The sequence below is a fragment of the Rhea americana genome, unplaced genomic scaffold, assembly GCF_003343005.1.
Source record: "Rhea americana isolate MKP2758 unplaced genomic scaffold, rheAme1 scaffold_271, whole genome shotgun sequence".
In the NCBI taxonomy this organism is placed as follows: domain Eukaryota; kingdom Metazoa; phylum Chordata; class Aves; order Rheiformes; family Rheidae; genus Rhea; species Rhea americana.
Window position 1 is genome coordinate 1,125,065 of NW_028186392.1, and position 18,067 is coordinate 1,143,131.

At 33.7% G+C, this 18,067-nt stretch overlaps 1 protein-coding gene across 1 annotated transcript in view; it reads right to left on the reverse strand.

The window, feature by feature from the left end:
- Nucleotides 1-15,677, reverse strand: part of KCNH8 (potassium voltage-gated channel subfamily H member 8) — a gene marked incomplete at its 5' end in the record, with an annotated part of 94,554 nt that extends 78,877 nt beyond the window's left edge. Inside the window, one exon of the mRNA XM_085308248.1 lies at nucleotides 15,437-15,677. Coding sequence (XP_085164374.1) covers nucleotides 15,437-15,677 — 241 coding nt within the window. The remainder of the gene's footprint in view (nucleotides 1-15,436) is intronic.
- Between the last annotated feature and the right edge of the window lie 2,390 nt (nucleotides 15,678-18,067).

An 18,067-nucleotide genomic window follows, 5' to 3' on the forward strand; every position in this document is an offset into this window, starting at 1 on the left:
TGCAAGCTTTTGTATGACCTAGACAGCAAAACACAAAAATGGATATTAAAAATTTCCCCATAATTTATTAACAAAAAAAAAATTAATCAGGAACAGCTACAAGTTACTAAATGTCCTAGAAATTTATAGGTAGAATTAATTTTGACTAATATGAATGCTGAACAAATAAAATACTTATATTGGCTTAAGTGCTTTCATCCTTAAATTCACAAAACATAATCAYTATAGAGGCTTTTGCCTACATAGAACAGGTACACTAAAAAAAAAAGGAGTAAACATTTATGTAGCATAAAATGCTCTCTATAATAAGCCAGAATTTATCAGTTAGGTTAGTTTTGGTTGCTCTTGGGTATTTTTGCATGTATCAAAGGCATTTTTCATTTTTCCCCATCGTTTCCCTCTTTCTCATTGTAGGTTCTGTTTTCTGTGCCATGAGTTCTGAAGTTGGAACTTCAGAACTGGCTTTGGAAATGACACTTGTCTACGATGTTGTCACTATAATGAGGACAACCAGAGAATAGACTGTAAGCACTGTAAAGGAGAACAAGAGTAGTACCTGAAACAGTTCATCTTCAGTGAGAAAATCAACTTGGCATAAAACAACCTGACATGTTATAAAAGCTCAATGGAAAATYCTGCCTCATTGAGAGAACAGGAATTGCCATCAGTCTACATTAAAGCACTACATTAAAGCAATTTTTCACATTCAAATTTCATTTTAGAACATTTTGTACTAAAGAAACATTAAAAGTGGAAGTTGTTTGACTCTCGTTACAGTACAGATAAAAGTATCACTCTGCAGGACGGAAAGGCTTGGACTAGCACTGTCCAGGTTTGGAACAGGCAGATCCTGTATTTGATAAGAAATTCTTTTTCAATACCTGATGAACACAGATATTCAAATGGAGCAGCCATACAATCCATGCAAAAATTACTGTTGAAGTATAAAGCTTGCATTCTTGTTCTCGYAAAGGAGTTTGAAAATAGAAAGCCATCCACCTACTTACTTCATCTAATTTCTTGCTCTTTTTAAAAAATAGTATAGTAGTCTACCACTGAAATAAATTATTACCCAGGTTTGTGCAGGAAATCTGTTGCAGTCACTCAGTATCTGTGACTCCTTTTCCATTTTAAGAATAGCAATATCAAGCTTTCTTTTGCTTAGCACTTTAGTGGAAATATATTATTCAAKGTTTGCTGTGATGTGCTGCTTGAACATTATGACAGTGACAGCTATGATGAACCAAGGTAAAAACCCTCTAGGTTTCTAGTGCACATGGTAAGAGAATATTTGCCTAAAGCAGTGCCAAACATCGGTAGAACATTTTACAGAATTATCATTTTTATAGTCTCTTCTAATTATACTTGGACTKGCCTTGAGATATTAACTTTACAAATTTCTATTATGCTGGCTGGTGTTCTGAACCACAAAATGATCYGATGAAATTCATCGCTGTAATAAAATTCTGTCATGTTTTGCTAAATACACTTGAACTTTTTTTTATCTAATGGCCCCCTGATGAAGCTTCAAAGTTCCACTTTCCAAGTGTTTTCCTTTAAAGTCTGTGTTGTCATCAGAGAAGCACTATTACAACAGATCAACTTCTAGAAAATATTAATTAGACTTTAGTTTTCAACTTGTACAACAAATGCCCACTTAATCAGTTTCACTGTCATATGCACATCCTTCACATAACCTCAAAGAAAGGATAGTTCTGATAAATATTTTGCAATTTTATAAAAAATAAATGTTAATAACTCCAGTTCCTGTTTGCTTTGTTAAGTTATTCAAAACGGATGGTAGAAATGATTTTTCAGCTGTATTTCTTCCTGCCTTTCACTCTAAAGTTGTTCTTTTATTTTGCCAATGAAACCCAGGCACAAACAGCGCAGGTATACTTGCTTGTAAGGACAACTTGTGCCAGTGAAAAGAGAGGCATTTATTGAAAAATATCATCTGTGCATATTGTGTAGGATGACAAACACAGCATCATAGCTGACTGCAGTTCAAAAGATATTTACTGGCTCTTTTATATGCTTAGTAACAAAACTTCCTCAAAGTTTCTAAACAGTAATGATTTCCAAATACAGGATTAGAAAATCTGTACTAATTTGAGATGTTAGTGTTGCAGTCTTGTTTAAATGGACAAAAAAAAGAGTTAAATCGGTTACTTTTTGGATCTGGAGAATAGAATGTTATCATACATTGTGAAAAGATGGCACAATCTACAGTGTTTGTTTGGAAGTATAAAACAGACTGTTACTGAAGACTTCAAATACTTTACCAACATATATATTAAGCATACATTTTAAGCATGAGTTAACATTCAGATCATTAAGGAAAAACAAGAGACTATTCTAGGTTAAAGAAAAAAAATCTATAAAATACTAAATAGCTTAGGAAATGTAAGTGAAAAGTAAAAATATCAGTGATTATCAAAATTATAGGTTAGAAAGTGAGAATGAAATATAATTAAATTTAAATGACCAATGGGACTGAAGACATGATTTGAGCATTAAAGTCCATTTGCCTCTGCTTTTCCAAAAAGATGAAAATAAAAACTCTCATTGTGGAAGGAAGTAGAAGATTTATCCCTCTAAATGATACTGCAGATCATACAGAAAGCTTATCAGATAACAAAGGAGATATGACATATTTTCAAATAAATTTTTAAAGATAAAATTCCACCTAAGATTCTAAGTGGAACCTGCCAAAAATCACTCTCTGAAACAGCAACATTAACTTCTACTAAAATCTCATAAATCTAGGGAAATGCCAAGAAAATGAGAATTAGCCAAGATAATATCAATATTTCAGTGAGGGAAAAAAAAACTAAAAGTGATGTTCCAAAAAATAGTAGATTTGTTAATGACAAATTAAATGAAAGAGCTTTGTTCATTCTGGCATATACAGCAAATGTTTAGTAATAAGAACAACATGTTAAAGTATAACTGATGCCTGAATTTCATGTAAGGTGTGAAGTCAACACAGTTTTTTGCTGAGAAAACTATATCTGATATAACTATCAAGCTAGTTGATTGCTGCAGAATACTTAGATGCACTCAAATTATTTGACCTTGTATGATGTAATTGTAGCTTAAAGACTTCCATTATCCAGAATTAATATGAGATGCACCAAACAAAAGACAACCTCTCCCATTCCCTCTCATTTACCCATTAGAGTTGAACTGTCTAATTTAGTAGAATACTCAGAGTTCAGGCACAATCCTCCAAATTTTTTTAGATTCAGTGCAAAGCCWTAACAAAAAGCTTTGATTTAAATACATATCTGAGGGTAGGTGGCTCCACAGATCAAGGTCTTGCAGAATATAAATGGACCGTGTTTTGAGAACTACTGTTTTCATTCAACAGAGTCTTTAGACTGAACAGAGCATATAGCTAAAATTGGAGATGGAAAATTTTTAAATTAGAGGACTAAATAGTCTCAGCTGGCTTTGCATGCTTAAAGCAATCAGTTGAAATTTTCTGTTTTACAATTAAGACGTGAAATGAGTATGGTTTCATATGATCCATAATGAGCAGGAAGACCAGTTCAGCTCCACAGATCGCTAGTAGAGTTAAATGGTTTCTATTCACATTTACAAATCTTTATGGTTGCACCAGCTGTGCATATACCTACTTCACGTAGGTTTGCTTGATAGAGGATTTTCTTACTTATTCCACATTAGTTTTGAGAGACAACTAAAGCTTTAACAGAAAAGGAGATAAATACTTGTTTTAAATTCCCCTAAGCCATCCAGTACACCAAAGGCTTATCAATGTGCACATGGAATTTGCTGTTGAAGATTGAAGAGATTACAGGTTTTTCTATGTGGTACCCCTTTTTCTTTTCTTATCAAAGTAATTTAGGACAACAGTCCCAGATAACTTTTACTTACATAAAATTGCATAGAAAATGTGCCTCTTTCTCCATCTGAATCATTAGATAGAAATCCAGAGGGAGACAGGTGAATGTGATCCATCTTTTATTTCTTGACAGCCTTCTGAGCTATATTTGAGTGTAAACAGCTTCTTTGTCTGGGCAACTTTATTTACAGCTTAACTACTAGGCTAAAGGATTTACTGAGAAAGCTGAAAAGGAAAAAAAAGTCCTAAGGCAAGATATTTGTTAAGACAAAGAAAACCCCCTCTGTGAAACAAACTTAGAAACTGCCATTTCTCCTGAGAGATTTTATTATTTTTAGAAATTACATATTCCATAGCCTTTCTGGAATTACTATTTGAAAAGCCAATAACTTTTTTTTTTTTCTTTTTAAATAAGCTTTTCCCATCATTAAAACGTTGAGCAACTAGAATGGTAGAATCAGAATCACAGAATCGGTAGGGTTGGAAGGGACCTCTAGTCCAACCCCCCTGCTCAGCAGGGTCACTTAAAGCATGGTAGACAGGGTTGCATCCAGGTGGGCCTTGAATATCACCAGAGAAGGAGACTCCACAACCTCTCTGGGCAACCTGTKCCAGTGCTCTGTCACTCTCACAGKGAAGAAATTCCSCCTCACGTTCAGGTGGATCTTCCTGTGCTTCAATTTCTGCCCATTGCCTCTTGTCCTGTCACAGGGGACAACTGAAAAGAGTTTGTCCTTGTCCCCTTGACACCCTCCCTTCAKATACTTACAGACGTTGATAAAATCCCCACCTCGTAACCAAATTGAGGCATTAAGAAAGAGTAAAACATCAGAACACTGATACTCCAACCTGAGAGATCATTTCCATAAGAAGCATAACACACACTGTGTTAAGATGTGACTTTGCAGAACACCAGATACAATTGGGCCCAGACACATTGCACGGAATCAGGACCTATGCTACCAACCATAGTCTCTGTCTACTGTCAGAGGAAGAAGAGGCATGACCCAGTGTTAGCTATAATGTCTTATCTTTTGGAGATGTCTCCCCATTTCTGTTTACTGCAGAAGGAGCCTGAGACGACAAGGTCTTCAACTTAGGTATCTGAATGAGATGGTATGAATCTGGATCTTGATGTGCACCAGCTATGAGGTAGTTTACTCCATTTTAAAAGTACCAGTTATCTTTCAGGGCACTCTAAAAGTACCCATGGAATAGTTAATACATTATAAGTGTTATAAGTGAAGCTTACTGTGTACTGACTTCCTTCCTTCTGCGGATGATGCAAACATAATTAAGCACAATTTGAAATCCAGCACAAACATCAATAAGATAAAGCTTTGAAGATGTGAAACAACTCTATTGTTGGCACTATTGATTTTCTTAGTAATGAATTTTGCCAAATTTGTGTTTCAGAARTCCTGAGATGAGGTGGATTTTAAGAATTTTTTTAGAGAGGAATGGCACAAACTTACACTTGTAATGCAGACAAGAGGGTTATTTAATCCCYGAGTGTGTTGTTAAAGTATACCTGAAAAGGTTAGTACCTTGGAAAAATTAGTGTCTCAAACGTTTTTTATAAGAAATATGTTTGAATATATTCTAAGTATACCATAATAACCAGCTTCAGCCTGTGCAGGCTTTATCCTCAAAGCTCTATTTTATATACTTGTTTCATACTAGAACAAGAATTACAATTTCTTTTGTGTTTCAGCAGTTCTCACAACACAAAYAGTGATAAACAAATCATTAATAAGCAAAACTTATTAAATGCTAGAGACAATAAATTCTTCAGCAAGAAGGAGTTATCTCACTGGGAAATTTTTCCATATAAATTGGAAAAAAGGCATTTAAAATCAAATGTAAGCTCCCTAGGTCATGCCTTGTGCTCAGTAATGCAGAACATGGGAAATAAATAACATCTTTGATAGGATCAATACTATTAAAAAGTTATCTAAAACTAAAGCAGGAATGACAGTAGATAATGGGTTGATTCATGACATTCTGTGCCAAAACATCTAAAATGTCTTTGCATGAAAATACTTGATMTAAGGAAGAAGCAAAGGAAGGAACTTCTTTTTATATTCTTGTCTTCATTAGGAAAAAGGTTGGATTCTTAATTCAAGTTACATAATTTAATTTCATTGAAAACTAGAGAGCAGAAAGCTGAATCTCACACAAATTAGAGATTAAGATAAAGTCTAGTYTATTAAATTGAATTGAGGAATGGCCTGCTAAATCATGTAAAAATTATAAGATCCTTGTTTTGCCTTGTTTTAGCACAGACGCATCTGTTTCTTAACAAACTCCTATACATTTTAAGATAGGTGTGACTCCTGTTTCAGACTTTAACTGAAACAACAAGCTTCACTCCATAAAACAGCAAGCACTGAAGCAGACCTGATGACACTCAAAAAAGATAACCCAAGATGACCAGTTTCAACAGGTTTGAAACTATCAATTATGTCACCCATGCACACACAACCCTCCTCTCAGAAGATTTTGCTAAAGCTTTGTTCAGTTCTTTCGGCTCTAATTTCTATGCACAATCACGTCATATTWAAAAAAAAAAAAATCAGCTGCAAATCAATAGCTAATCACCATCAGAAAGATTGCTCTTTGAAGATCGCCCTCACTGAGGTGTCCGTGATTCTACTCTGGCTGTGGTGAATTTTCTAGCTTCCTATGCCCTCATAGGCTCCTTTTACAAGCATGCTTATTCCCTAGATCCCCCTCCCAACTCTCTGGTTTTCCCCTCCCGAAATATGATCTTAGCTCCTCACACACTTTGACCACACACCCTCGTTGATCCAGTTCCTCTTTGCTTTTCCAGCCCAGCTCCTCCTGCACTCTCACTTGCAGAATGAGCACCTTCTCTTATCAACCTTACGCAAGGTAAACCAGAAGCTCTGTTAGGCACTAAGTGACTAAAATACACATAGAGAACGCTGACAGTGCTTGACAAATCTCATRATATTGTTTATATAGTTTTGGTAAAATCAAACTCAAATTTGAATCTTGACTCTGATTTTTATTTTAATTATATCCTGTGCCTAAGTAGCTCAGCTCATGGATTCTCTCAGCCTATCATTTCTATTACTGTTAAGCGCATACCTTTATTAAAAAATATTTTTCTCGTAAGTTGAAATGTATTTTCTCTAAAACYTATATGAAGTTGCGCTGAAAGACTAAAGAAAACGACTATATACAAAACAATAAAGCTATTTTCATCTGTTAAAATACCTACACTCAAAAATGCTAATATACATACAGTTCCAGCTCCTAATTTATTTATGCATTTTATTCCAGTTAAGCTCTTATAAAGTATCCATAACAGTAAACATCAGAAGCCTCAGACCAGCATTATCCTAGTATCTTCCAAACTCTGAATTAGCATCGCTATATGCTTTTGTCACATTTGCGTTAAAGTTTTCTAAAGCCTACATTGTGGTTTAAATAAAATGTTTTAGCTTATTCCTTTCTTCCTCAAGTATTCTAATGGGAATTCCTCACCAGTTTGTTCCTTTCCTTACTTAAATATTCTAATAGGTTTTACTTATCTATTTATGCTCAGTTCCTTTGAAAAGCCGTCTTACTTCACAGCCGATGATAAATCAGGTGGGAACTCTTAGTAAGTCAGTGTTTTGGAACTGTTTGGAGACTCTTCCTGAGCTAAAGCACTGTAAGACAAGCTGCATCCTTTGCCAATCTAACCCTTTCCAGATTTCTTGTGAACTTTGTGTTCACTTCACACACACACGTACACAAAAACACACACACGTACACACACATACCTTAAATCTTAGTGGTATGAAAATAGCAGTATAAACTGCAGTCAATGAAGAGGAATAAATGGTTACATAAAAAATTGAAATTCTACTCAATGCATAATGCAGGTTAGATTCCTAAATGAAAAAAAAAAAAAACAAAGCAAAAGCCATAAATTGATATTCTCCAAACTACCCTATTAAAACTTAAGATGTTTTCCAGAATAATTTCCCTTTACTAACTTCAGAAGCAAAATTCTAAAATATATATGCTGTATGATCTCAATTTCTAATCCCATATAAAAGAAGACAACAGAAAAAAAAAAACGATAATAACCCAACAGTAAAAATTTAACCAGAGGTCAGCTGAACCTCCTTATCTACAAACAGGATTATTTTCCATGAAGCAACCGATTTTCCCATGCCAACATTTTTTTTTTTCTCTTTAGGATTCATTTTTTTAAGTCCTTCTGGGATTAGGCATATGACCAAGTCACAGCAGAATAACAATGTAGGATTAGTCAGATGATTCAACAGCTGCCCACAACACACATTTAGTTTGCAGAAAATGCTAAGTAATGTAATTTGGCTTACCTCTCTTYCACTGTGAATTAAATGAAGTTCAAAAATCCTGTACCTTCAGGGCAAGTAGTATACGTATAAGCAGTAACCAGGGGATTGGGTGAGGTATGGTTACTTATTAGACTACAGTAATTCAATCCTGTGCTAGAAACCTAGATGATTTAGCTGTATTAATCTCATCAATTTTCAGAGCAGTTTCTTGCAACTCCTCCTTCTCTTAGATGCTATGATTGGCTCTTCTCTTATTTCTGTTATTTTTTCATCTTGCTTTATGTGATTTTACATTAATTGTTTTTAGCTAGCTATGCTTTCCACAATGTCCAAGCTCTTTGATCTATTTGATTATTTGAGCCAGCCTTATTTAATTAAATATGGCTAATGGTATCAKAATCTAGCCATAGAGCTTTTAGGAAGGATTCCAGGAAATATAAGCTCTATATTGTTTGAAAAAAAAAAAGCTTATCTGTCCCTGTAAACTCTTATTTTTTTCTATTCTATCGCTGCAATAAACTTAAATATTCTTAGTAAATCTCCTTGGTACAATTTATTGAAACAGATGTGTGATTTTCAAGTCAGCAAGTCTCCCCTTTAAATGACTATCAGCACAATTAGCCTGATGGTTTTATTCCAAATGTTGACATGATAGGGTGAGGGAGATGATTAATACAGGAAAGGAAAATAACGCTTATGCTAATATTTTACACCTGGTGTTTAAAAGTCTGGGCTACAATAAAGTCAAATAAAACTTATGAGAAAAAATATCAGGATAAATATTTTTTTTAAAAAACAGAACTTATTTTAATTGTTTAATTGAACTACATTTCCAAAAATAACAAGACTTATCAACAACTTATTGCTGCTGCTGAAAGAAGTTTAACAAAATTATAACAAAKGGACAACAGAGACTAGGTAACAAATCAATATAAGTATAGAAAACTTGACTTGAAAGTCTAGACCTGTTTGGGAAAGGGAAAGAAATCACTGGTAGGCAGRGTTAAGGAAAATTACAGTTGTAGATATATTAAGAACTAAAGAAATACTATTATGGAACTTCAGTTCTATTATGTTACTGACGTTCCATTACTAGAGAAAATGTTAATAATGTTGCAGAAAAAACAGATACATTCAATAAATACTTCTGATCTAATTTTGGAATTTTGCAGAAGCAAAGTATGCTCGTATAATATGAGATGCTAAATTACAATCTAGTGCATCTGAAGCAAGAATCAGAAGGTAGAAAACCAGCACTACTCAATGCTTAACAGGAGCTCACTTCTGCAGACTGATGACAACTACAAAAAAAAAAAAAGAAAAAAGTCATTCATAAGCCACAGAGTCATTCATAAGCCACATYGTTTAATGTTTTGTTTTTTTTGTGATCAGTGTTTACTATATTGAGAGCCCATGAACTCAAATCCCCATATTGTGAAATGACCAAAGACCACAAGCTTAAAAAATAATGAGTCATATTCTTTCATTTGTTTCCTTGATCTTCAGTCTTTTGGCTTCACCTTTTCAAACAGCTCCCGTAACTGTGAGAGTGGGAAGCTGAGATTATGTAATCTCATTTCTATGGTGGTTGATATGCCACAAAAACATCACATAATGTGACAAACAGTAACTTACTAAGCACTGGATTTTTTTTTTTAATAAATATTGCTCTGCCTTTTAAAAAACAGATTGAATGCATGAACATATTGAGTAAGTAAAATATGTTATACTSACTGATCTTCCAAGGAAGATACAGACTTTAGAGTCTTGAAATACACATAAAGAACTAAACATATTTCTGAAAAATGTGTTGTTATCTTGGCTTTTAAAAGGAGTTTGTATTTGGGGCTGAAAATTTGTGATAGTTTCTACATGGGTAACTTAACAGAACTTGCAGAAATATGGCAGAAAAAARCAGTTCCAAAGAGTGAAGAAATATCAATCACATGACTTAACTTTTCAGTAAATTCAATGCATGTGAAACAAATGTAGTTGTGAGGCATTTTATGAACACAGCTCGTTTTACACAAAAGCTGAAGACAACAATGAAAAGATGGAACAAATAAAATATTCACCAGGCAACRGTAATTGCTTATTCACTTTAAATTTTGCTTAGTTTTCGGCTGATTCCAAGAATGAAACTTGAAACTGAGAAACTTCTCTCAGAATTTACTTCATGTAGCTAGATGAATTTTTATTCATATATGATATTATCCGTAAATCAAAAAATAGACCACACGTAAGCTCACAGAATAAGTATGAGAACAGCTAATTACTAGGCATTTCCTTAGAAAAGCTAGATAGTCAACTAAAATATTTTAGTCTTCATTTAAAACTATACTGTTGTTCTACCATTGTGTTATATGGTAATAAACCTAAGTACAAATATTGTCTAATTATAGCAATAATGCTGGTTAGTCATATTCTGTGTAACAAAATAGGCTTACTTTTTTTGTAAAACTTAATGAAAGGAAATACYGTAGAGTGAAAATTGCTTATAAGACTGTAACTTAAGCATTTCACAATGTATGGGCTGATTAGAAGTGAAACAAATGATTTGTCATGGTAAGRTTTTGATTTTTTCTTTATTTTTTTCCCTCCAGTGACACCACAGCTTAGGCAAAAAAGATGAAGAGCCAGTTGTGATTTGCTCTTTAGTTCTGAGCAGCCTGTCACTTTGATGCTACAAGTCTCATTGTGAAACAAGAAGGAGGAAAGAAAAAAGATCTGCCTCAATAGGCTCATTTAGGACAGCTGATAAGTGGAACACTGACTACATTTGGCAGAAGCACAGATGCAAAATATCTCAACCCAGCTATAGATTGCCTATGGAGCTCTCCCCAGAATAGTAARGAATTACATATGCTAAATGTTATGTATTTCAGTCTGTACCCATGAGGTTCCCATAATCTTAAATGTGTTTTGAAGAGGCATTATCCAGCATAATCTGCTTGCTTTGCTCTAGGTATTCTTTACAAGTAAAATTCAGAATCGAGCCTGTTAAGAATCAGTGCTCCCTATAGGCGTGCCTTTACACTTTGGATTTTACTTTTAACTTCAAAGGTACATGGCACAATATATAAGGATGTCCTCTCGTAACCAGTTCAGCAGTAGTTTGGCGGTTCATTTTGGCCTCAGGAAAAACGAATGCTCAAATGAACAATTTTGGTGTCTTAACTGTAAAGTGAATACAACTTCAGGAGCAGTTGGAAACATTCCAGGCAGTGATTTCTTAAAGCACTTTGGCTAGATCTGCAAGAGTATGTTGTTTTGTTTTCTAAGAGAAACTGGATAACAATATGTATCAATGGCATCACATTTCACTAAATGAAGAGAAAATTTTAGCAGAGTCAATACAACTCCRATTTTCAGGGTAGCTCCATTATCATATCATGTATCTGCATCTACTTAGAAATACAGAAATATTTCCATATAAATGATCACATATAAATTATTGTCGTTTATGTTTGTCTCCTTTATGTCCAGGTGGCTGTTTCTGTGCATGTAAATGGCAGCTTGCATGCAGACAAGTGCCTATCCTCCTTACAAGGGTGTGTTAAGGAAGAATCTTGGAAAAATTGCTAGCAATATAATACTTTTGCCAGCTTCACTTTGGTGTTTTGAGTGTGAAGTTTTAAAAAATATTTAGTATTTTCCAAAAAAACATTTTGTTGATTCACATTCCTAAGTAATCCATAGTCCACAGACAATTTATTTAATCATCTCTCCCTACGAAATTATCTGTATCAACAATGATGATCTATCCTGTTCACGCCATGCTGTGTCCATACTGAAAATATTTGATGGTCAGAAAAAATATTCCTGTCTCTTCACTGTATAGTAACATGCAACACAAATCATGGTACTAGCATTGTAAACATGCTGCTTTTAAAAACTGAATTATTATATTATTAAATAGTGTTTAATAAGAGAGAGTTATGCATTTACGAAAAGAAGCCATCGTATTAACCATAATTAATTTTCTCTCTTGAAATTGCAAGCCATATATACGATCTTTAGACTATTTGGGTCTTTTCTTCTCCCACCTGTAGGCAATGGAATACTTTGGGGGAAATTATTTAAAATGACTGCTGTTAGTATGCCTATAAATAGTATAAATTTACAACTATAATTAGCATCTAGTATTCTTTACCTTCTACTTGAAATGTYTGGATGATGCACAAATTTGAGAAGTCTTAACTGTGTTCCCTCTTCTACCTTCTTCTCCTAGCATATCAGGGAATGGAAAATTTATCTTCTATTTGTGCTTTAGAGTATTTTAAAGGTTAAAGCAGTTAAAACTCTAGCTAGATATGCTTTTTTCTCTTAAATAAAGAATTTCATTCAGATCAGCACTCTTACTCATGAGCTCCCCAAGTCAGGACAGCACTTCAGTATGTATTTCTGTCACGCTTAAGTATATGCTGAATCAGAAATTGGATAAGCCAATATGTTTTTTTCCAAGTAGTAGATTTATTCAGACTCTTCTACATAAATGAAACCCTTAGCCTCCACCACATTGTTTCTCTTCAACTGACGCGCAGACAAATTCCCCCCTTTTGTTGTCACTGCTTTGATCCCATTGATAATGTAGCTAAAAAGTAAGTACTTGTTCTGTCAAAATAAAATAAAAATTTAAGCAAGGCRTATGCGTAAAAGGAATACTGTTCTACGTTCTGAGAAATCCAAGTAAAATCCAAGCAGATAATCTCTTTTTCATCAGTTCCCAATTGCAGTGTTTTACTACCTTAATTTCCGTATTGTAAGGCCCCATCTCAATCAGATCTCCTCACCGACTGACTGAGACAGTAGCGTCATATGAAGAATTTCACTTAACCCTTCTCACAATACATAAATCATTCATCAAAGATGTGCTTGTCAGAACTGCGATGCAGCAGTGCCCTCAAACCTATCCTAGAACTTATGTATGCTATGAATCTTACTACTCTAAATACAGTTACATGTGCTCTGAGATAATCACCCAATATTTTAATGGATAAGGGACATTTAAGTGGTGACTATAAGCATACAATTTTCTTTAAATTCAGTGCAGAGATTTAAATGAAGTATACTGATGCCCTGAAAACACTCTGCAAACCTTTCCTCAGAGAAACAAATTAAGAAACAGAAAATCAACTCTGAAAACAAGCATTTGGGGGAAAATCAAGTCATTATTGAAACTGTGGGRGAAGAATCCTGATATAATTCAATATACTGTTTGTGATTACCACTAACATTAATTGTGCAAACAAGTCTTTACTAATACTCTAAGCATTTTTCTCTGAGTGCATTTAGTCACAATCATAGTTTAGTTTTCATGAATGATGGAGCTAAAAGCCTGATTAAAAATACCAAGCAAAATTTACAGAATATCTTCTTCCATTTAGTTTTCTTAACCACCTACTTTATTAATTGTAGACATTGGTACTGACAACTGATACAATAAAAGTTCTGTATCTCCATCCAGGCATATAAAGAGAAAAGCAGCACTGAGCAGTATGACTTCTTGATACGAATGAATAATACAGTATGTATATCAGATAGATCCAATTACATTCTGTTGTGTTCAGATTCCAATAAACACATTCATAACATAAATCAGTTTTCTATATCTGTGTGAGGTGAAGGATACAACCATTATCAAATTAGTTTAACTTTKAGTGTACTATATTTTACACACATAAAAAGACTTTCAGGTAGATCAAGTCGAATTATTTCATTTTGCGTTTCTTAAAGTGAAATGTGAAGTCATTTATAATCGATTAGAGAAACCTTGCTCYTTTTCACAAGACAAAAAATAATCCTTTTGGCTGATATTGCAGAATGTAGTTTTCTASTGCAGTACATGAACATTTCAATGTGGATTGCTAGTAACAATACAACCAAGAGCAACCAAGATTCACTAGTGAGCATGAAAACAAAAAATTGCACCTTAAACCTAATGACAGATCAAAGTCCAAAGGAGGAAACACAAATCTACCCTTATGCCTTCTGTTTGTCTGTTGGCCACATCACCTGCCAGTCTTACTGTCTACAATAAAGCTGCCAGATAAATGGAATAAACCTTTCAAAACTTTCATAAGAAAACTTTCTGTTAAAACAAAGACATACAGAGTGGTTGCTTAGTATTTGAGAAATTTAAGTCTTATCAGTTCTCCAAGACAAGACCATAATATCACTTTTAGTGTAKTTAAACTACATTTTTTCAGAAGAACAAAAAGAAGAAAGTAAAGTAGAAAAGAGTTTTCAAATCTGAGGATGGTTTTCTTTTTTCCCTAATTTTCCTTTTCCATTAGGCCTATCCTAAGCCTCTTTCCATTCAAGAAAGACATACTCAACTTTCCCTATTTCTTCCAAATCATAACTTCTCCACCTGCATATTAGATCTGAGCTACAGATTGTCCATGTCAATGAGCTACTAATTGTCAGTAGCAGATGGAGTCTGAGTGGTGCTATAACAATAAAAACTTGGGGAAAAAACCTTCTGTGTGACCCATTTATAGTTAGGGATTCTTTTCTGTAGTCYTGAAGAGATGACAAAAAGTCATGCTGGAAAGAAATTGCTTTGCTATAAGATCACTATTAGGAATAACTCGGTTTTGTTTTTCATCTGTTGAAGGTTTAACTACTACTTGGGTCACTGAAATAAAAACAAAATGTTTCGAGAAAGGAGTAGATGACAACCTGCAACCTTTTATATTCTATCATGACTGTCAGTGTTCACATGTACTACAGAATGTATCAATAACACACTGATATTGTACATTAGCATTACTGCRATACAAATTTTAATCTTGTGTCATTCATTATTTAAATCTAGTGATTTTCATGTTGTGGCCAGTGAATTCTCTAAGTGTTTGTCAAAGGTAATTAAGAAAATGTGTACATTATGAGCAATATTACTGTAATTCCAGAGCATCTATATGGGAAGAACACCTATGGGAAGGTTTTATGCATCCACAGGGTAAAACAATGTTTTCAAACCTTCTTTAAGGTTAAAMTCACTACTAAAATCTTAGTAGCAGGACCACCTAGAATTTACATATGAATCAATTTAATGTRAAGACAAAAAGAAATTAATCTAAAGTTCAAATAAAATCTTAAACTATACAAATATATTTTTTAAATCATGCAAGAATATTATTTCCTCTTCTACATTAGATATTCTTTAAACATCTTAATTTTCCAAAAAAAAACCCATCCCAAACAATCCCCAAAGTTATCTTACCGATGATAAAAAGAATTTCCACTGCAATGTCACTGACAGTTGTGCTTCGAGTTGTAGACAGCTCGTCATGGCCAATAAAGCAAACATTGTAAGGTACAGTCACAGCAACATAAAACGTTGCCAGTAAAATAAGCCAGTCCCAGCCAGCTTTAAAAGTGCTAAAATGCAATAGTATGAATTTGGATTTTTTTGCATCTGAAACTTTGTATTCTGGAAATGCTGGTTTATCTACAAAAACATTCTGAAAGAGAGAGAAAAAGAAGAAATGAGACAGATCACAGAGATGCATTTCTTCTAATGCACCCATTCTTTTTTTTTTTTTTTTTTTTTCAAAATAGGCAAAGAAATTTGGCATAATAAAATACTGGCAAGAATTAATGCTGTAAACTACCTTTCAAATACATAAAAATACATAAAAATATTTACAAAGTATTTCAGTCTCAGTCACATTCTGTGAGTTTTTTCTGTTTTCTGGAAGGAATATTTACTAAATAAAAAACTAATTTTAAACTATTATAAAAATATTATGAAATGTTGAAATAGATTATTCTTCACTCTCAGTGGAGAGTATTCAGCCTGGAAAAAATAAATCAAAGATTACAGTCATTTAACCTGGCAATTAAAATCCACCATATAATTCATGCATTCCCTCAAAGCCGTATCAGTATGGAATATTGAAAATTTATCTGGAAAATAAGTTTAAAAATATATCTGATGTTTTCAAATGATTCAATACAGAAAAGAAGCAATACATGTTGAAAAAAATATTCTGAACAAATCATACTGCTTTATTAAATACAAAAAGATTATATTGTTCCAATTTAAATGACTAGAATACTATATTGCCAGTTTTACTCTGTGTAAAGTTTAGATTGATAAAAACATGTATTTGAACATCTCCTTGCACCATATTCACCTCTGCAAGGGCGAACTTCAGAAAACTGCCAGACTCTCATGTGTAGCCAGTCTCACCGAAGGTTGGCAACAGCTGTTTCTGAAAGCTGTTTTAGTGTAAGTGGGACGTACACCAGCAGATGAGCACTGTCACCACCCTGAGTAAAATCCATTCATCAGCAGTAGTAAGCTGGGCTGACAACAAATGTTTTAAGCCAGCATAATTTCATCTGCTCTAGGATTTTTACAATATTGGAAAGTCACCAAAAGATATTTAAAATTCGTGTTCCTCAAAAATATTTCTCTACTTTCAAACTATCACTGGAAGATCTGCTTACATTTTCTGCTGCTCAATGCAAATCATTGCATGTCCTCTAAGACGCACAGCAGCTGTATACTTCCATGTCCGTAATCTATACCATTTTTTTCTGCTTTTAATTCGTAATGCAATAATGCCTAATAATGTCTACAATATTATTGTATCTGCTTAGTTGCTTAGTTTTGGTTGCCTGTAMAATAAACAAGGCCAGTRGGAATAAAGATCATCTTTTCAGAGTATTCATAATCTATACCCTTTAGCTACTTTTYACTTCTCTGCTTTTTCAGTTTTAGRAAARAGACTATTCTCTTCTTGTGGCACTRTTGAGGACTTCTAGAGAGTTTTAATAAGTATTATTGTCTGTTCCTTAGAAATCATGGGATCACCAGTAAATCTGAGAGTCAGGGGACTCACCTTATTTTACCCTGGTCTGGTCCGTTACTGTAAGTGCCCCAGTAACTCCGTCTGCTTCTTTTAACTTAGACTTCCCTCCCACCTTCTGCCTTTTTACTTACATTTTAAATTTATTATTTGCTTACATAGATTCTAGTTTGAAGTAAGGCATTTTGATGATAGTGAAATAAATGTAAAGAAACTAAATACTTTTCTGAGAGACTAAGAAAAACTGTCTCCTTTCCCAATCCGTGCTTCTAGTAACTGTAAGCGTATACCTTTACTCTTGGGCTCTTATTGTTGGTGTAGACTCTCAGATATAATTCCAGAGAATGTCTATATGAACATATTCATTTCTTATGCATTTCTAGTTTTCCTCTCAATTGACTTTTCTCCTGAAATATAGTTTCATAAACTTGGAGAGTTTTTCTTTTTCCTGAACACACTTCCTTAAAAAGCCTTTCTGCTGTTACATTTTTGGTTTTGTTTATTGTTTGAATTTGGTTTTGCAACATCCACAGGGTGCTTTATGAACTTACTTACAGTTACTAAGAAAACACAAATGCTAATTTAAAAGAAGAATCAGCATTACTTCAATTAGGAAAAGAAATATTAATTTACCTTCACAAACCTAGGAACATTCATATAAAATTTTTTCTAAACGAAGTGTGACCTTCTGGAACTTACACAATATAGAGACTCTCAGCTAGAGTAATGCCTTGAATTTTTCATGGATTCATTTGGCAAATGGTAATTATTGAAATGGAATAATTGGGATGGTAAGGTAAACTAGAAGCTAAAAATATTTTATGAAATTTTATAATAGGGTTTTCCTAGTATAAAATAAACGTCTGTATAAAGTATGGCTAAATGCACTGTCTTGACATATGAACCGTAATAAATACCACAGTATGCAGAAGTGCACTTCAGTACACTTTACTCCTCTTACTAGGATAAAATTGTGATTAGCTATCTACTGACCTCCTACAACACATTCTTTAAATGAAATGACAGTAAAAAAAAAA